The sequence below is a fragment of the Phytophthora infestans genome, genomic scaffold (assembly GCF_000142945.1).
Source record: "Phytophthora infestans T30-4 supercont1.4 genomic scaffold, whole genome shotgun sequence".
Lineage (NCBI taxonomy): Eukaryota > Oomycota > Peronosporomycetes > Peronosporales > Peronosporaceae > Phytophthora > Phytophthora infestans.
This window is the reverse complement of record NW_003303755.1, coordinates 1,076,103-1,094,940: the sequence shown is the minus strand read 5'-3', so window position 1 is coordinate 1,094,940 and position 18,838 is coordinate 1,076,103. Positions and strand designations below refer to the sequence as shown.

The window sequence follows — 18,838 nt, the reverse complement described above, 5'->3', positions numbered from 1 at the left end:
TGGCAGGCGAACACCTGCGAAGCACATCATACTCCATTTGTCAAAACTCAAATTAGGCATCATCTCATTAACCATCTACTCGATGATAATAACTTCGGGCTCTTCTCGTGGTCTCTTGGCCCCCGTAATAACAGCCATCTCTGTTAAAGCAGAGGTTTTCTGGTTCTTTCCTATCGTTGCACTAGCTGCATTGGCTGAATATTTTTTGGCCGCGTTTACTGCACTATCAATTGCCTTTGCATCAGCAGCTATGCGATTGAGCTGATGAATTTCGCTTTTGAATCGATGAATATCCTGCGTCTTCTGGGTGAACTTGCCTGCTTGTTTCGTTACAAGCACGTACACATCTCGCCCTCTGCCACCCACCGTCATCTTTAGTGGAGCTCTGATTTTCAATTGGAGTAGTGCCATTCGTTTGTGCGCTTCGTCAATACCTTTAAAACATCGAACCTGGTACGAAGTGTTGGGACCTTGCAAAAATGCAGCCATTCCAGTAGCTCCGACGAAATTCATGTCGACGATTTCCCACGCAAATGGCTTCTCCGTTTCCGCAATCCGATCCATCAGCCACTGCCGACGCCTTGTTGCCAAAGCCTGTAGGAGCTTACGATGCTCCAGTGAGCTCGACGCAGAAGCGCATTTTGATAGAGATTGAACGACTGGACCAATAATTTTTGCTTCCAGTCGTGTAAACACGTTCCCCACATCACGAAAAACCTGCGGACTCGAGCACGCTATTGCGAGTTTCCACAGTAAATCCACGTTACTAGACTCCACAAGTTCGTCGGGACAAATAGAGTGTCAGCTTTTTTCACCGCCAAAATCGTGAGACAAGCCGCTACTGATGGAAGATCGACGAGCGCATCAGCTAACTTCAAGACCAATCCCATACTAACAGAGTACGGAAGGCCATCAAATGCTTGCACGTAAGTCGCATTTACAATCTCCCAGCCAAATTTGTGCACGATGTCTGCAAGTGATGAGATCAACTCACGCTTCTGTCCCAGACGGCTGAAAAATTTCTTAAAGAATACATCAACCAGTAGGATGTCATCGGACTCGACAATAGCCTTGCAGAGGTTCTTGCAACAAGCCAAAGATACAGGTGCTTTGCTGACAGTTTGTCCACTTCGACATGGCACCTGCTTGCCATTCTCTTGCCCATACTGCGTAAGAGGTGTTCAGGTCAGCGAGAGCAGCAATGGGCGGTGGCGACCCAGCAACTCCCTGATTGCCTTGATCTGCGTCGTATCTCAGTAACATCTGAAGTCTAGCCAAATCAACAGGCTCATCCATAAAAACCGAGTCTGCTGCTGCAGCTTCCCCCATGAACCGGTGCGTATTCCTTATGTCAGCCGATGCAGGCCATCCAACAATCGCCAAACGCTCGTATCTACACACAAACTCTCCATCTCCACTTTTCCAAAGCTGACCCAATGGCTCTTTCCCTGGATTTAAGAAATTGAATGAGGTTGTCCAGGTGACAGGAAAAGGAGAGCCACTTCCTAGCTTCTCGCCACGAACAGTATACCAAGTCGCGCTCTCGACGGCTTTCTTCTGGTCCCACCTTCCATAGCAATCCGGAATTTCGTACTGAAGGCGAGCAACATAGAGTCGTAGCTGCTTTTCGGGGCGCAGACTGGCGTTGGCAATTTTTAGACACGCAACACGCTCAAGGTCTATATTGACCTGCATATCGGAGGCTTCAGCCAAGTCTTGCAGCTGAAATGTCTTCGAAAGGATGAGTGCAATTCTTGATTCTCCATCATCCACATTTTTCTCAATTACGTTTTGAGAATTTAAATTTCTCTCTCTGCTCATGTGACAGCTTCATAATGTTGTCAGCAAGTTCCAACCGCAACAAATCGGAGCCGTTGGTGCCGCGAATAAACCGTAGATCTAAAGGCAAACACAGCGAGTACACCAGCATCAAGCTAAACCCACTTGTCACCTCTTCCATCGTATAAAACGCTCCAGCTGTATACAGCACAAAGTGTGGCTTAAATGCTGCCACCCCTTTGTGCCCACCCAGAGTGTATCGGAACAGGTTCTTTGTTCCTCCTCGCTCACCACAAAGTTCCCACCGAAGCATCTGGACGGCAATTGCACCACTAGTTTAGCAATGCACCGATCACTTTCATCAGGATCTTGTTGTAACGGCAAAGACCCTCCTTGCCCAACCACCATCAACTTTGAGAGAACAATCTCCATCCTGACGCCCTTGTATCCCATTCTGACAGCCGACAGCTCGCTCAGCTGCTCCAATCCAGCACTCCACTCTGGATTTCTCATCTCCACGTGGTCTCCCGGCAACGTCCACAGCTTTTGTCCTTCTTTAGTGCAAACTTTCAGAAGTTTTTCACAATTGTCTCTTTGAAGTGGCAGCGAGATAAACTCCTCATCACCTTTAAGGGCCATTCCGGGCATCACAGGCAACGTCTTGGCTGCACCTCCAAAGGAATATTCTCCCGCCTGGTGCGTCACGCGACTCAACAGCTCGCTGATGGCTTGGCAGGCTTCTCCCTTTGGTACGAGGACGTCATGAGGCGCTCCAATGTCGTGAAAAGGCCATGAATCCGTCGAGCTGTCACCGGAAGCGAGCAAGGTGCTGTAGAGCGGGTCGTCCAGGACCCCGTTGCCGTTGACCGCCGGGTTACCGAACATCCGCCCAAGACAGAGAATATCGCAATGACTTCAAGCGCAAAACTACCAGCCAATCAGCGACCGTGGTCGGCTCGCTTGCATGAGCATACCTCGCAAATGCATGTATGGTGGAGCTTCGTTGATGCATACACTTAATACGCACCCTATCCATACGAGCGATTGCCACGTATGAAGCTTAGTGGTGTCGCGCCAAGAGAACTCGTCGAAATCTATAAAAAAGTGATAATATTAAAACATGCAAAATTAGATCTATTTGTGCAAAATGACGTCTTGCGGACCCAACGGAGAATAACGTCTTGCGTACCCGACGGGTCATTTTGCACAAATAGATCTAATTTTGCACTACCCGTTGCGAATCATTATTAAAGTAGATGCTGCCTTCTTAGTGAAAGAAAATTCTGACCGACGGTGACACGTAAGTAGATAAGAGAAGCAAATGCAAGGCATGAGCCTATTCTAAAGATGTAACGATTGGATGAGTGGGACGTTGAAATACGTAAGCGCTTGACCAACACTCGCGGGCCAAACTTAATCTTTCCTGGAAAAGACGACTTGCGTCATCATTGGTCCTGTCGGAAAACTAACTCATCATTCGCAAAGAATTTCTGTTCCACCCAAGAATCGAGCTGATGGCGGCGTTCCCCTCGATTAGGCTCACTTATTTCAACTTTGGCGGCCGGGCTGAGTCCGTTCGACTGGCGCTATACGTTGGTGGTGTCCCTTTTGAAGACAAACGCTTGACCCGCGAGGAGTTCGGTGCTCTGAAGAGCTCATTCCCGTTAGGCCAAGTGCCGGTGTTGGAGGTGGATGGGCAAGTGCTAACGCAAACTGACGCCATCCTAAGATACGTTGGACGTCTCGGTGGACTCTACCCAACCAGTTCTCCCTTCGCGGCGCTTAAAGTCGACGAGATGCTGCATGCTCTGTGCGAGATGGGGGAGCAAATAATTCCTTCGTTTGAAGAAAGAGATGCGGACAAGAAGAAGGCGATGCGTGAAGAGCTGGCGAATGTCACCATTCCACACTATGCAGCTTGTATTGAGGATCGACTGGAGAAGCTACAGCAACTGCCATCCTTCCAGTCGGACGTCGTATACGTGCACGAGATCTCTCTGTACACGTGGATGAAAGGCTTTAGAGATGGTTTGTTGGACCACATCCCGACTACAATTCTGGATGACTACAAGTTCCACAATGCCACGTTTGACAAGGTCGCTGCACACCAACGAGTGAAAGAATGGTACAGTCTGCCGCATGGTCCGCCCAACAAGTTGAAGCTGACCTACTTCCCAGTTCCAGGCCGAGCTGAGCCAATTCGACTCGCGTTTTTCATTGGAGGCATTGACTTTGAGGACGTGAGAATTTCGTTGGATGAGTACGAGAAGGTCAAGTCAGATCTGCCTTTCAAGCAGCTGCCAGTGCTGGAAGTGGACGGTGAGTCTTTCTCGCAGTCGTTGGCTATACTTCGCTATGCTGGCAGCCTTGCGGGTCTCTATCCAACGGATCTGCTCGCTGCTTCTCACGTGGACGAAGTTTTCGTGTTGATCGATGAGATGTTTAACAGCCCTGAGTGGCGCGCGACTGTCAGAGAGAGGGACACGGACAAGCTGCAGGAGATGCGTGAGAACTTGTCCAAGGGTCTTATCCCGAAGACACTCGGGTTCTTAGAGAAGCGTGTCGATGCGTTTAAGGGGCATTACGCTACGGGACCGAAGTTGACGGTGGCCGATTTGGCTGTTTACGCGTTGATCCTTCTCCTGAAAGTCGGCAGACCTGGTATCCCTACAAACATCTCCGACCCGTACAAGAACTTGATTCGTGTTTTTGGCCAGGTGAAAGAGCACCCGAAAGTTATCGAGTGGAGCACTGCTCACGCGTGAGTGAGTCGAGACAAACAAGTCGACCGAGCGATTGTTTCGCAGGTGAAAGCATTTTTTTAACGCAGCTCATTCCACGCTTTTAAACATTGCCAAATAAACATAATTGCTTGACCAGCGAAATACGTTTGAGAGGACAAAAACTGTAGTTAAAATCTAAACTATTTCTTTACTCTTATGTTAGAATCTTCAATCTTTTGAGATTTGTTTTGAGTCATTCATTTTCCGCCGCTCGACATGCGCAACACCGAACTACAGTAGCCCGCCTTGTCGCTCCTGCGGGTCTCCACCCTCTTCGTCTGGTACTCAGCATTGGCGGTGTCGCCTTTGAAGACAGGACTCTATCGCCAAGGGATGTTACGCAGGGCCAATGCACCGAGCTTCAGATGAACGGCGTATCATTTACGCAGTGTGACGCCATGTTTCGTTATGCGGGACGTCTGAGTGGCTTGTATCCAGTCAGTTCCCCTATCATGGCACTCCAAGTTGATGAAATTCTTCACGTTCTGAGTGAAGCCCAAGCCAAACCAAACAACTCCAGCCCATTAGAAACGTCCAGCATCTCGCGCTACGCTTCATTGATCGAGAGACGTCTTCAGCGGCTGCAAGAAATCCCGACGTTAGAGGCTTTCAGTGACGACGTATTACTCCATGACATCGCTTTGTATTGCTGGGTAAAGTCGATTAGGAAGATAAAACTGGCTGAGCAGATTGACAAGCACAAATGTATTGTCGCAGTGGAGGCGAAAGGTGGGAATCATCCCAGAGCGAAGCTTTTGAAGAAACAACAGAGTTCTTGCAAGATATACCCCTCACCTATTTTCCGTTCCCTGGACGTGCTGAGCCGATTCGCTTAGCTCTATTCATCGCAGGAATTCCTTTTGACGACGAGCGCATCGATGCGTGTGAGCTGAACCGAAAACGCTCGACGCTGCCTTTTAACCAGCTACCAGTGCTTGAAGTGGACGGAGAGGTCGTGTCACAGGCGCTTGGGATTCTCCGGTACGTTGGTACGCTCGGGGGACTCTACTCAGCCAGTAAGGCCAAGGAGGCTTTCCGGAATGATGAGGTGTTTGCACTGATCGATGAGTTCTACAGCTCCTACGCTTGGAACGCTTCGTACTTTGAGGCAGATCCGGCGAAGCAGAAGCAGTTGCGAACACGTCTGGCCAAAGAAACCCTCCCTAACACGCTGAGCTTCCTCGAGCGGCGTACGTCGAAGTGGAATGAGCGTCATGCTGTCGGCAACAGCCTCACCGTTGCAGATCTTGCTATCTCCTCTTTACTGTGGACATTTAGAAGCGGACGCATTCTTGGCGTTCCTGTGTCTGTCGTTGCGCCGTTCAAAAAGCTGCTGAGTATTTACGACGTTGTTGCAGAGCATCCGAAAGTGGGCGAATGGGGCTCTATGAAGCACTGAATTCGTGAATTATCAGTAACGTTAGCGCGATGTTTTTTTTTTCGTGATCGCAACTTTCCCTTTATTCTCATTGTACTGAGGCAGCATGACACACTGTTAAACTCTGATTAAAATCTGCTAGCCGCTGTCTTGAGCGTGTTCAATGAGCATCGTCCTTCTAAACCAAACGCCACTTCTCACCAATACTTGATTCAGTAATATCAGTCGACTATCCTCCAGAGCTCAAGCTGGCAGAAAGAAGATTGATCTCCGCGTTATACTGCTCCAGTTGTTGTCTAGAGATCTCGTACTGATCCCCAGTCTTGTTAACAATTACAATCGCCCTCGCATCAGCTTGATGGGCTTCCAAAGTGAATGGGGTTCGGGAGGTCGAATCGGTTGAGTGCGGGAGGTTCTCTACAAATCGAAGTGCTGCAGAAATGTCCGCAAACTCGCCGATAACAAATGAATCGTTTTGTTTTTGTTCCCGAAGAATTGTCTCAATTCGATCTTGTGCGGATATCCAAGCGCTTGGTATCTGCAACGTGAGCTCGTTGAGACGAGAAATCTCGGCTCCCAACCATCGACGCCGAGTGGATACCAACGAAGCCAGCACCACTCTTTGCCCCGGGGTAGGTTGTGCTTGTTCATACTCCGCCACCTCTGTTATAATTGGGCCAAGCACACTTGGATCCAATTTCGGGAGTATACACGCGACCGTATTAAATAGACCTTCGTTGTGACAGCTTGCTGAGCATTTCCAAAGTGAAGCTACATGCTTTGACGACGCTAACACGCCCTCGGGAACAAGTTGCGCCTTCGTAACTGCTAACGTCGTCAGAGCGACCTGAGCGTCACTCACTTTCGCCAACTCGAGAGCTAAACTCATGGCATCAAGAGAATCCATTCGGTCAATAGCGTTAGTCAGCGGCGTACACACCATTTTCCAGCCGAATTTTTCGATCAGAGAGCCTAGTGATGAGGTCAGTAGTTCTTTCTCCTTCAAATTATCGAAGAATCGCATGAAAAATAGCCACACCAACTCCACATCCCCACTTGATGCTATTGCCTTGCACATACGTTGACAAAAATCCAAGCAAGCTGTGGGTTTGTCCCGGTCGGCATCATTTTGATCAGTTCCGGTCGCCATATTCATGAAAGATCGCAGTTTTGATGCATTCACGGGCTTGTCAGCTAGAATCAACGACAAAGCCGCATTCTCCCCAATCAAACTAGTAGTATATCTCAAGTCATGCGCAAGAGGCCACCCCACAACGACACACGCCTTGTACTTGATCGTCATCTCTACGACTAACTCATCACGGCTTAAGTGTTTACTCCACGTGGAGCGAGGCGAGGAGTGGTCAGGGTTCAAGAAATTCATCTTGCTAGTCCGGCCAAGGCTGTCACTCGAGTCCTGCCAGTCCCAATTTTGCAAGATTTGGCCACTCGTCGAGAGCCACACAACTGATTCACATCTCTGTCGAATTCTCCAACGAGATTCTGCCGCACCGCCACCTCTAGTGGAGATCCTCGGGTAGCTGCGAAACAGTGTACATGCACTAGTACCATCGCCTCCAACATCCTTCACAACTTTGGCCGTGTGTTCAATTTTGGCAACATACAACTTCACCTTCTTCTCATCAGGTACACGACTATTTGCCTTCTGCAGTGCTTGGAATCGACCTCTGTCAACCCCAGTGAGTCGCTGGGATCCCTCTAAGTCAAATTGCCCATCTCCACTATTTTCGTTCGCCAACAAAAGTGCAAATGTTCCAGTCGAGTCACCAAATTCCTCGATTGCTTCCTTCAGTTCGACTGGTTCACTGGTGCCACAGTTTCATCATTCGGCAAATGTATCGAGTATTCCAATACTACGCAGTATCCTTTCTTCACTTCTTCCAGCTCAAACTCGGCACCCGCCACGTACACTGCATAGCTGGGTTTGAACGTCGCTTTCCCCATCAACTTGCCCAAATCAAATCTGTAGGTTTTGGTTACGTCTTCGTCATCATACACGATCAAGTCTCCACCTTCGTGCAGCGATGGCAAATGTACCACAAGCTTTGCCACAGCATCTTCGTGTTGTTCAGCGTCCTTCTGTCGCTTTTCGTGTCCTCCACGAGCGTATACCACCGTCCAACAAAACGTCCTGGAACCCTAATTTCTCTCCTAAAGCCACCCCCAGGTCCCCGATCTTGCGGTTCCACTCGGGATTCTTTATCCAAAGTTTATCCGCCGCCAGCTCCCAGCGTGTGCTATCACCCTCTTCGACTCGTGTGCATCGGTCTAATAAACAGGACGCGAAACTGTCGGCCAATGGAATCGGGATGATACCGGCGTCGCACACTACCAGACCAGGTAGAGCAGGTAGATCGACATCCGAGCTTCCGAATGCGTACAGACCAGCGTCGTTTACCCCTACACGACCCAGCGCGTCACTAATCTTCACACACGCAGCACCTCGTGGTGCATAGTCGCTATCATCCGGATCGGCAATGTCCTTAAAGGGTCTTTGCCCCATGCGTAGTGAAAATCACCACAGGAAGTTTCGTTCAGGTACAGTAGTGGATAAATTAACAGCGCTGATTGGCCAGATGGAAATCCAACGTTAGAATAACGCGCACCTGCTCTGCTCTGCTCGACAATTCATTCGTGTTTTTCGGTTGGGGACGCGGTCGAAGTTGGGACAACAGCAGCGACAGTGAAGCTGGATATTATAGGCGAGAGTACTACGGCGACAGTGACAGCGATGAGGAGGACGAGTACGAGGGGCGGTCAGATCGGTATTGGCCGTTCAGCTCCATTGGCGCTGTCAACGACACTTTAACGCCTAAAGGAGCAATCTGCAAAGAGCTGAGCGAAATATTGGGGAAAGTGGTGTCAGGTGAAACGAAATATTCGTTTGGAGACGAAGCAAAAATGCTGTCGGGGTTGCCAGGGCTGGAAGTGAAAAGTTGCGGCAACATTTTACTTCCGATACGGAAAGAAAATGCAACAGAACTTGAGAGTTGCGGCAAGCAAGTTCGCGACAAAGTGTGGATGTTGCCAGGAGATCAAGTGACAGTGAAAAACCCAGAGTGGGTGGAAGGTATCGAGAGGCTGTGCGAAATGAGCGCGGAGAAGTTGGGGTTCAAGAACATTGCACTTCGCCCTGTGCTGGATAAACTGCTACTGTACGGGCAAGGAGGGCAGTTCGAGAAACAAAAATACATCGGGGGAGCTCACTGTGCTGCGAGGTTGTTGGTGCAGCTGCCGTCGGTGTGCACTGGGGGTGATCTGTTGATATCCGAAGAAGGAGCGCAGATTTACAGTGTCTACAAGTTCGGCAAAGAGACCGGTGCTGCTCAATTCGCCCCGTACTATGCCGTGTACACTGCGGGTGCATATCGTTCCGTGGAGAAGGTGACGAGTGGTTACTGCTTGATGCTGTTATATTCGCTGTGTGTTCCCCGAGGAATGCCCAGTTTGAATGGGAAAAGTCCAGGTCAGTTGCAACGATTGCAACTTGCGGAGACTATCAAGAAGATGAAGGGACAAGATCCAGTTAATGTGAAAGGCGAAAATGGGGTCACGAACAGAGTAAACAGACGAGATGTTGCCAATGACAGCACGGTATTTGCTCTCATGCTCTCTCGGTCATGCACACGATATGGGATCGAAGGGAAGGGAACCAAGGCGCTGTCAGGTGTTGACTTGCATCGGTGTGAAGCCTTGACAGCTGCAAATGCACTTGTCCCTCCAGAAAGACAGCTGAAACTCTGTATAGCGCGTCTTCAGTATACCTCAACTGGATATTCAAATGAGCAACAGAGCGCTTCGTGGTATTCGCTCAGTGGGCAGCGGCTAGGTAGTGGCAACCCTACTTCTCTAAAATGGACTGAGAAGCTCAACTTTTTGAATCCAGGGAACGAAACCTTTGGCCAGTTGTGGAAACGGTTCGATGAGAATGGTTTCGCCTATCATGAACGATTTGCAGTTGTTGGTTGGCCGGCGTCCGCTGATATCAAGTGCACATTCAAATTGATGGGAGATGTCGCTGCTACAGAGATGGCACTTTCCGACAATCATGTTGACATCGCCAAGGTGAATGCGATTCTTCAATACAGAGCTGAACAGGGGCGGCAAAATGCCTATGCTCATGGATACATCATGCACGGAAACTCCACGCCAATGGTACTACAGCTTTGTCAAAAGATGTGCAAGGCGCTCGCTGACTCGGGAGACGTGACATACATCGCAACATTTTTCAAAACTTGTTTTTCTCGAGTGAATGAAAAGCGGGAAATGACTTCTGTGATTGCGGACCTCATTCGCAAAGTTGGCTGGGGGCAGGTTGGTGATCCGTATTTGAGATCCATAGACCATTACAGTATACCACATGCAGATCGTGTGGAGTTCCTATTGTCATTAGCGGACGCACTTGAAAACAACTCCGCCGCACGGACATCTCTCACGAAGGCTGCGGTGGAGAGAGCTCGGAGTCTTTCGAATATTAAGCCAAGTGCTTTCGCTGGTTTGAGTGACGTTGACCGACTTTGGAAACATGCAATTGCCTGTGGGAACCTGTTAGTATTTAACGACACGAGGAGTCTTTTCATGGAAATGAATGGCAAGTTCCTTAAGATGGCAGTAATATCACTTTCGACATTGGTTAAACCGACGAGCTTACCGGAGCATAAAGCTGCGTTGAGTTCTCTTGCATCCCGGCGTCGAGCATGGCTTGTTACGGAGATTGCAAGCATTTCGAGGCCGTTTACGTACGAGCTTCCTTCAGCTGATGCCCCCGGGGCAGCGGAACTGACTGCGTTTCTGCGAGGACCAGACTCTTCGTTCATTGTTCGAGGCTTTACAAGCATTGCGCAAGCTCGTTATCGAGTCGCGCAGCTCACTCAAACAGTGCAGGCTACGGGTCTATCGATAACGGCTGAGGGGCGTGGCCAGAAGTCGTATGTGCGGTTGGTGAAAGGCGGCGCCGGGTTTGACCACCGAAAGCACTTTTTGCCGACACACAAGGCCGAAATCATGCGGCTGGATCGCGTAATCCTTTCTGGTATGAAACCCACCGTTGGAAACAAGCGGGCTCGAGATGAAGCTTCAGGGAACTTCACTATCCACTGAGGCTGGTCTTGGGATCTTTGGGCTTCAGGTGTGGTGATACTTGCGTTGCGTGGACACGGTCACAACGGCATATTGATAGAATCGTCGTCGTTTTTAAGGACACACAGCTCTCGCCGCTAACTCTTTTTATCTTTGGTTTACTTGTGCAAATATGAGTGAAACGATTGAATGCAACTTGAGTTTCTGCGCCATCGCCACTCAACTCGTGAAGCACCAAATCGACTACCGGTCAACTGGTTTATCAGGATGATTCATGAGCACTAAATCACCGCGTCCATGTCTGCTACCTTGAAGTCAGCAAGATCAGTCATTTTATGGCTTCTTTTTCTAAAACTCACAAGCGTTATGTATTTTACTTCAAAGTATCTTTTAGCAAGGTCACTACTTTCTTAGGATGCAACCTTTTGGCCGTTTACTGGTTGTGTGCGACGTTCCACTCGACAACCTTCGGGTGTTCCGCCACCAGCTTGAACACACGCTGCAAGTTATTGAACGAGTCTGCGATGGTCTTTTCGAATCCGGGCACACCACTCTTGAATCCAAGCAGCACACCATAGATAGCGAGGTCTGCCACCGTGAGGTTCGCTCCTGCCGCGTAGGGGCCCTTGTTCGCGGTAATCCGCTTCTCCAGGAATGCCAACGTCTTGGGCACCATTCCACTGGACAACTCCGCGCGCATCGCCAGCTGCTTCTCCGTGTCCTTCTCACGGTGAGAGGCACCCCAAAGCGGGAAGTTGAACATGTCGTCGAGGATGTCGAAGAGCTCGTCAATACGGTAAGCAGCCACCGGGTCGGTCGCAGGGTAAAGTCCTGAGAGTGTGCCAGCGTAGCGAAGGATAGCGAGCGACTGGGCAATGACATCACCGTCCACTTCCAACACAGGCAGCTGGTTGAACGGCAGCGACGGCTTGAGGTTTGCCAATTCCTCGTGAGTGATACGTTCGTCTTCGAACTCGACGCCTCCGATGAAGAAGGCGAGGCGGATCGGTTCAGCACGACCAGGTTTGGGCATGTAGACCAGCTTAAGCTTGGGCGCGTTGTGTTGCAGCATGTACCATTCCTTGACCTTGGGGTGGTTGGCCACCTTGTCGTGTGCCTCGTTCAGCAGCTTGTAGCCATCCAGAACTGTGGTGGGGATGTGGTCGATGTATCCGGCACGCAGGGACTTAACCCAGGCGTAGATGGCTACGTCGTGGATGAAGACGTCCTGGGACTGGAAGGCTGGGATCTGCTTCATCTTCTCGAGTCGAGCCTCGAACAGAGCGGCGTAGCGAGGGATCGTGACGGAGGCAAGCTCCTCGCGCATGAGCTTCTTCTTGTCAGCGTCGGACTCACGAAACGCCGGGCCCATCTTCTCCTCGATCTCGCCCATGGCGTGCAGCACCTCGTCGATCTTGAGCGCCAGGTAGGGCACACTCACGGGATAAAGCCCTCCCATGCGGCCGGCGAAGCGCATGATGGCGTGTGACTGAGTGAACACATCGCCGTCCACCTCAAGGATCGGTAACTGGCCCAGTGGAAGCGACTCCTTCATGGCCGCAAACTGCGCATGGCTGACACGCTTGTCCTCGAAGGGCACACCGCCGATGTAGAAGGCCAGACGCTGAGCCTCAGCGCGCCCAGCGGCGGCGAAGTATGTGAGTTTAATGGAGGGGAAGGCGCTCATCGTGGACAACAGGATCCTTGGTTGAGGTAAAGTGTGGTACACGTGGAGCAAATTGAAGACTGAATAGGCGGAACGCCGTACCGGTAGAAGTGAGCAGCTGTCCCGATTGCACAAAATATACTTAATAAGATCTTGATGACGTCATCTTTAGCTGCTGTCACCGATTGTGTTAAGCTGAAGGAACACATTACCTATTAATACTTCGTAATGGCGAATTTTTTTAACTCGTCGAAGAAGTTGTTTGTGGCAATTTGCCAAAGCAAGAAGAAGTGCACATGCATGTTAAGTTATAATATGTGACCAGAGAGCTATTTCACAGTCGACTGGCTTTCTTAGCCGCTGAGGCAGAGTGAGCGGAAGCCTCCGAAGCCGATCTCCGAGATACGAACTGCACCCAGCACGCCCATGACGATGCCACTGACTCCGATAAAGACGGCGACAAGGAAGATCACCAGCGCCGACTTGCGGTACTTTTTGAATAAGTACGACATACCCAGCTGCCCGATAAGGCCGGCCACGAAACCCACCGCGCCATGCCACAAGGCGTGGTTCACCGACAGCGTGCCGAGGATTATAAACTGGATCGTAGTAGCAGAGGACGTGAAAAGGATCATAGACGACGACGTCGCCGACGAAACTTGAGGTAGTAAACCCATTTCAATTAACAGCGGGCCTTTTACCATTCCACCTCCAATGCCCAGCAGACCAGCGGCTACGCCAGCGGCAGTGCACAACGCTGGGTACTTGACGACTGCAAATTTCGTCCAGATCATATCACCTTTTGCATACGTGTAGTCAGACGCCTGCAACATCGTGTGGAAGCGACTGATCTTCATACCAAAGTAGATCGTCACGCTCATGAAGAAGGGAAACGAGACGATGACCAGCAGCCAGTAGCCAATGCTTCCACATGATAAACCAATAACACTGGGCGTACCGTGGCCACCTTTCGCCATAGAAAACAACACGAGACCGATCCACGTCAAGAAGAGCACGCCCATGTCTGCCATAGGGACAGTGCGACGTGTCTTGGCGATCTCCTCTACCGAGAGGAATTTCACCGGTCGCTTGTCTTGCAGTCCCCAACTCATCAAATTCTCACTCTCGTTTTCGTCGCTGCTCGTCTCTTCCTCAGTGCTCGCTTCTGTAATATTTGATGAGCTTTTTCGTTCCTCCACACTACTGGCCTCGTCTGCCAGAATCTTCAGTCGAAGCTCCTCTTTCTCGGGCGACTTGTAAGCCTTCCACTTTAAATACGCTCGCGCTACAACCTGGAACTGCTTGAAGTTCGACTCGTACGGCAACAACCGCCAGTAAGCCACAATGTCCATAATGATCTTGTTGTCAGCATCAACTTCCTCCTTCCAAATCTTCTTGCCCTTGCTATATGTGCGAAGAGCTGTCTTGGTCAGCAGCCACACGATGCAAATTGTGATGAGCCACTCGGGGAACACCGCATTCATGTTAACGCCGATAATTGTACCAGCAAGCGTCATGGGTTCCATCAGGAGCATCGTCTCGTAGTCGATCAGAGGACGGCTGCGCACTAGAGGGTGGCGTTTCCGTACATTCAGCAAGAAACTGGCAATGGCGCCGCCAAAGATTGTGGTCTTGGAAAGCGGCACCGCCTCGTGTGACGACATGCTCATGAGCATGATGTACAGCGGCACCAGCAGACCCCCGCCACCCAGACCGGATCCTGCAGCCAGGATGGTGGCCACAAACGCGCCAATAGACCCGGCGATCTCCTCGTGCGATAGCGGGAATAGTGCGTTGTCCACACAGACTCCTGCACGACACGTGCTGTGCTTCAAACCCTGCGCCAAGCAGTCCGTGGCCGCTTCACACACCACGTCAGACTCCACGTCCAGCACCGGTGAGTCGTTGACATTTTGCGCAAGTGTCAGGCTCCAGATGCACAGGCAGGTCACCACCACTAGCAGCAGCAGAGAGCTTGACGCCATGGCAAGTGCGAAGCAGTGTGGCCAACAGGAAGTGGACTCCACATTCCGGCGCGTCACGGCGGCTTTAACTGGAGCCAAGCGCGTGGACAAATAAAATTGAGCGATTGGATGGATCGGTGCGTTTGATAGCCAATCACAGAAATGATCCCCTCGTAGCTGGCACACCTAGCGAAATGGCGGAAGGCATGAAGTTCTTCTTCAAAGGTCGCATTGAGTCACCATTGCATCGGTGGCTGACCAAGTGCGGCCGCTGTAAAAGGTTGATTGAAGATCACGAACATCGCCTTGTCGACTTATGACTTATTCGGTGGCCAGTTTTAGTTCACTCGAGATCTTTAACTGCTAAAGTGGGGCGTGGAATCAAACCCAAAATCAATTTGATGCTAATGTCGTTCGCTGCCCCGACGCGTGAAACTCTATATAGCTTTATACTGCGTTCGCTTCGACATCATAGCAGTTGCACTGCAACTTGCAGTAGCATTCAACAGTCAGCACAGAGCGAGGAAGAATCGACCGAATGCAGGCAGTGCCCACCGAGGAGCTCATGACTCATGAGCTCCTCATGACCGAGAGTGCTTTGCATGTGCATCCCTCACGGGTAACGCCGGCATCGTAATTCAACAATCAAGAATCGATAGCGCTCTGTGCCAGGCAGATTGACTACAGTGCCTATATTTGACACGACTCGACGCTCAAACCGAGGTAAGCTTATATAGATGAAGAAGCTGTTGCTTCGTGGTTGTTTGAAGTCTACTGGTGACCTTGGTTCTCATAGCTCGCGAAGAGTACCTGGTTTAAGGTCGCGGCGGAACTAGCAGTTATGGCAGTACAGTAAATAAAAAGCTTAAACCGGTTTGCGGTATTCCGGGCATCGATCTGAGTACATGCATTTGCAGTGCTGCACAAGTGCACATGTATAAATAGTATTGTTGCGAGCGTAGCCATCTCGGGAAGTGCAGGAACAGAGAAAAGTGGCTTCACTCTAGCTACACACGCGTCGTCCGTCCAACCATCGCACTGCAGCCAAGCGACTTATCCTTGCGTGGGCTGCGACACCTTGTTCCCGCCGCGAAAAGAACGCTACATCGAAGCTCATGAACATTCCTAGCCACTTCAACTCGTACTTACGTGAGTGTGTGCGCCACACACGCGTGCGTGGAGGGCTCCGATCCAGTTGTGAAAGGCCGGCGAAGAAACGCTTGGGCAGCTCCAAACTAAGACCGCATCGCCAAATTTCTTATCTTCAGCTCCAGCACCCTATAAACTAACTCCAGCTAACACTATGAGTCCTGTCAAGGCGCGTCTCCTCTGCTATGTGTTACATCCTCACTGCCATGTGCTGACGTCATTGCTGCCTGTCTTAGACATGCGTCGTGCTGACCTCCTCGATGGTCTCGATCACTGAGCAAAAGTACGAGATCGGCCACCTAAAGCAACTTCTGGATGGCAACAAGATCACATATACGGAGGTGGACTGCAGCCTCGAGGAGAACCGCGACACGCGCAACCGCTACTTTGAGGTCAGCGGCATCCGTGCCAACTACCCACAGGTCTTTCTACAGGACCCTGAGGGCACAGACATCCACTACATTGGCTCCTTCAAGGAGATTCAGGTACGACAGCCGCGCGTGTGCAATGCTTTCCTCGCCTGGATGGATCTGGACTCACCTTTCTGTGTATGGCTTTCGCTAAAGCAACTAAATGAGGTGAACGACGTACCGCCCGAGATCCTCAAGGCCAACAACATCCCGACGCTCAACAGCGTCTTCGCTGGTACATTCCTCCATCTTCTGCATACAGTGAATGTTGTTCGTCGCCCATTCTAATGGTCGTATTGCCGCTGTGCTTTTACCTGTGTAGACGTCGCAAGACGAGCTTGAAGCGACTTCTCAACTGCAGAGTTGAACCCATGAGGATAGCAGCATCGAACGAAGCGCCACATTGCGCTCGCAGGACTGCTTAAGACGACCGACCCTGCTTTGCTTTTGAGCCGCGACACAAGTTTTTATTCGAGAAGCGATCTGTATCGCGCCATCCACTTCATGTATTACCAAAAGAAGAAGCCAATAGATCAACTCAACCCTACTTTTTTTCGTGTCACCTCCAGCGCCGCACTTTGCCGCACTCTTGTTTAGCTAGTAATAATGCGCATGTGTTAGTAATGTTGAGGATATAAGCAAGCGTGGACGGACGCGATGACGTGGAAGATGGAACGTATATCTATATCCACCCATGACACAAGACAGAACCGTACAAGTAGGTAAAAAGACAGCAACACGTTGTATGTTTCCGAGTAATATTTGCTTTTATGATACACGATGCTCTACTGCTACTCAACAAGGAGAAGAACAGTCTCCTTAAGCTACGAGCTACCTGCGTGGGGTCTCTGCCCGTTTGTGCGTCCGTTTATCGGGTCTAGCTCGTCCCGAGCTCTTCTCCGCCTTGTCTGGCAATGTCTGAATAGCCTATGCTGTCATCAGGCACCGCATCACATCGGCGGCCTTCTTAGGGTCCTGTGCGAACTGATTCAGTACCTTCTCGCCAATGCGGGACAGGTTCAACTGGCGAATTTCCTCCACGATCTTGCCCTCCTCAAAGGTAATGTGCGAAGTCATCTGGAACGACAACGGCTCGTTCATGCCGCCAAAAAGCGGCGCCAGCTCGGCGAACGGAGCAGTCAGCGGCACGTTCTTGGCCGCCTCCTTCTGCACGCTCACCTCGACCTCCCAGTTCACAAGACACTTGTCCGTCGAGCTTGGTTTCCACTGCACCGTGTACTGCTTGATCTCGTACTTGGCAAAGACACTAGCATACATTTTCTTGCTAGCGACAATGTCCGCCACGCCCGCAATACGAGCACCATTGGTACCGTACAGGATCTCAGCGTTGACAGCCCAAATGCCACGAGCGCTCGTCTCGAAGGCCGAGCCATCAGCCTCGTTGTAAGCGCGAATATATGAGGACAAGGTGGTGTTTTGCTTCTTGCGGAGATCGTTCAGTTGAGTCTCAGTCAGAGGTTCGTCCTTGAGTCCCGAGTCCGTGCGAGCCATCTTGGCTTTCAGCAAGCCATTCTCCTTCTCCAGCTCAGCAGTGCGGTCCTCCAGGAAGTTCAGACGGTCCTGTTTGCGCTTGCGGCACTTGCGCACACGCTCGCGGTTCTTCATACGCCGACGCTCGTCCAGGTCCTCCTGGTCGGAAACCCGGTCCGAGTTGGGCGTCACACTAAGACGCGGGTCTGCAGGCTGCTGCAGTGCGGGGCGGTTCATGTAATCGTACATGGGCATGTTCATATTGGGCATTCCTGGGTGGGGCATTTGTCCGTGGTGAGGGCCGCCGTGGCTCATCTGCTGGGTCTGCTGGTGGATATGCTGCATCTGCTGCAAGTGTGACTGCGGTGGGGGGTGTTCCTGCTTGAATTGGTCAGTCATAGGCATCTTGGGCGGGCTGTTGCTTGAAAAGGCCCCAGGAAAACGCATAGGCACCTTGGCGCCCGAGACATCCTTGGGAGTGAAGCCAGAGGGCGAGATCTTGTTATTGTTGCCGTCATGACCACTGCGCGGCGAGTAGCCGGCTCCCGGTCGGTGGATATAGCCATTGGAGGTCTCCGTGGGCGGGGCATTGGGCGCTTGGCTCAAACCCGTGACGTTGATACGCGGCGTGAAGCCAGTAGTGAACCGAGGTGTGAATCCCGAGCGCGGGGTCAGACCCGTACTAAAGACCCGGGGAGTGAGCCCAGTCTTGAAGGTGCCAACGGGCCCACAGAAGTCGCGCAGGTCCTCCATGCCGAATGTACGCGGACTGAGACTAATGGGCTTCGGTAGTCCGCCGATTGGCTGGCCGACGTCGCCGTTGAGGTATCCCGTAGTGGTGGCGATGCCCATGCCGTGACTGCCAGTCACGTTGGGCAGTCCGAGCTCCTCGCGCGCAGAGTGGAGGCCCATGGACATGGCCGTGCTGGAACTGGTCGGGAGGTGGTGCTGGACGGGAGGAGCTGCTGCGCTCGGTCTCTGCGAGTGCGAACTAATTGTTGATCCGAGGGCGGCGAGAGCGAGCTGTCGCGCGGATGAGGCTACTGAAGTAAATGAACGCTGCCGCTGCGTGTCAAGCTGTCAAGCTCCAAGATCTTTGGTAACGACAGGCGTTGGTC

At 51.2% G+C, this 18,838-nt stretch overlaps 8 protein-coding genes across 8 annotated transcripts; 3 read left to right on the top strand and 5 right to left on the bottom strand.

The window, feature by feature from the left end:
- Nucleotides 1–241: 241 nt before the first annotated feature.
- PITG_03230 (uncharacterized protein) lies at nucleotides 242–2,232 on the bottom strand (the record flags this gene model as incomplete). Its single annotated transcript, XM_002906264.1, has 6 exons — nucleotides 242–372; nucleotides 435–717; nucleotides 768–1,154; nucleotides 1,225–1,639; nucleotides 1,827–2,050; nucleotides 2,110–2,232. The coding sequence occupies 6 exons, from the start codon at nucleotides 2,230–2,232 to the stop codon at nucleotides 242–244; spliced, it is 1,563 nt and encodes a 520-aa protein (XP_002906310.1).
- A 1,045-nt stretch (nucleotides 2,233–3,277) lies between these two features.
- Nucleotides 3,278–4,544, top strand: PITG_03229 (glutathione S-transferase, putative; the record flags this gene model as incomplete). The annotated part of the gene is made up of 1 exon (XM_002906263.1): nucleotides 3,278–4,544. One exon carries the CDS (start codon nucleotides 3,294–3,296, stop codon nucleotides 4,542–4,544), a length of 1,251 nt encoding a protein of 416 aa, XP_002906309.1.
- Nucleotides 4,545–4,960: 416 nt separating this feature from the next.
- On the top strand, nucleotides 4,961–5,961 carry PITG_03228 (glutathione S-transferase, putative; the record flags this gene model as incomplete). Its single annotated transcript, XM_002906262.1, has 3 exons — nucleotides 4,961–5,051; nucleotides 5,166–5,291; nucleotides 5,345–5,961. The coding sequence occupies 3 exons, from the start codon at nucleotides 4,961–4,963 to the stop codon at nucleotides 5,959–5,961; spliced, it is 834 nt and encodes a 277-aa protein (XP_002906308.1).
- A 2,068-nt stretch (nucleotides 5,962–8,029) lies between these two features.
- On the bottom strand, nucleotides 8,030–8,464 carry PITG_03227 (uncharacterized protein; the record flags this gene model as incomplete). The annotated part of the gene is made up of 1 exon (XM_002906261.1): nucleotides 8,030–8,464. One exon carries the CDS (start codon nucleotides 8,462–8,464, stop codon nucleotides 8,030–8,032), a length of 435 nt encoding a protein of 144 aa, XP_002906307.1.
- Nucleotides 8,465–11,383: 2,919 nt separating this feature from the next.
- On the bottom strand, nucleotides 11,384–12,772 carry PITG_03226 (glutathione S-transferase, putative; the record flags this gene model as incomplete). The annotated part of the gene is made up of 1 exon (XM_002906260.1): nucleotides 11,384–12,772. One exon carries the CDS (start codon nucleotides 12,725–12,727, stop codon nucleotides 11,474–11,476), a length of 1,254 nt encoding a protein of 417 aa, XP_002906306.1.
- A 287-nt stretch (nucleotides 12,773–13,059) lies between these two features.
- On the bottom strand, nucleotides 13,060–14,712 carry PITG_03225 (uncharacterized protein; the record flags this gene model as incomplete). Its single annotated transcript, XM_002906259.1, has 1 exon — nucleotides 13,060–14,712. One exon carries the CDS (start codon nucleotides 14,689–14,691, stop codon nucleotides 13,060–13,062), a length of 1,632 nt encoding a protein of 543 aa, XP_002906305.1.
- Nucleotides 14,713–15,785: 1,073 nt separating this feature from the next.
- PITG_03224 (uncharacterized protein) lies at nucleotides 15,786–16,571 on the top strand (the record flags this gene model as incomplete). Its single annotated transcript, XM_002906258.1, has 3 exons — nucleotides 15,786–15,842; nucleotides 16,056–16,464; nucleotides 16,552–16,571. 3 exons carry the CDS (start codon nucleotides 15,786–15,788, stop codon nucleotides 16,569–16,571), a joined length of 486 nt encoding a protein of 161 aa, XP_002906304.1.
- Nucleotides 16,572–16,973: 402 nt separating this feature from the next.
- Nucleotides 16,974–18,638, bottom strand: PITG_03223 (uncharacterized protein; the record flags this gene model as incomplete). Its single annotated transcript, XM_002906257.1, has 1 exon — nucleotides 16,974–18,638. The coding sequence occupies one exon, from the start codon at nucleotides 18,636–18,638 to the stop codon at nucleotides 17,157–17,159; it is 1,482 nt and encodes a 493-aa protein (XP_002906303.1).
- Nucleotides 18,639–18,838: the final 200 nt, after the last annotated feature.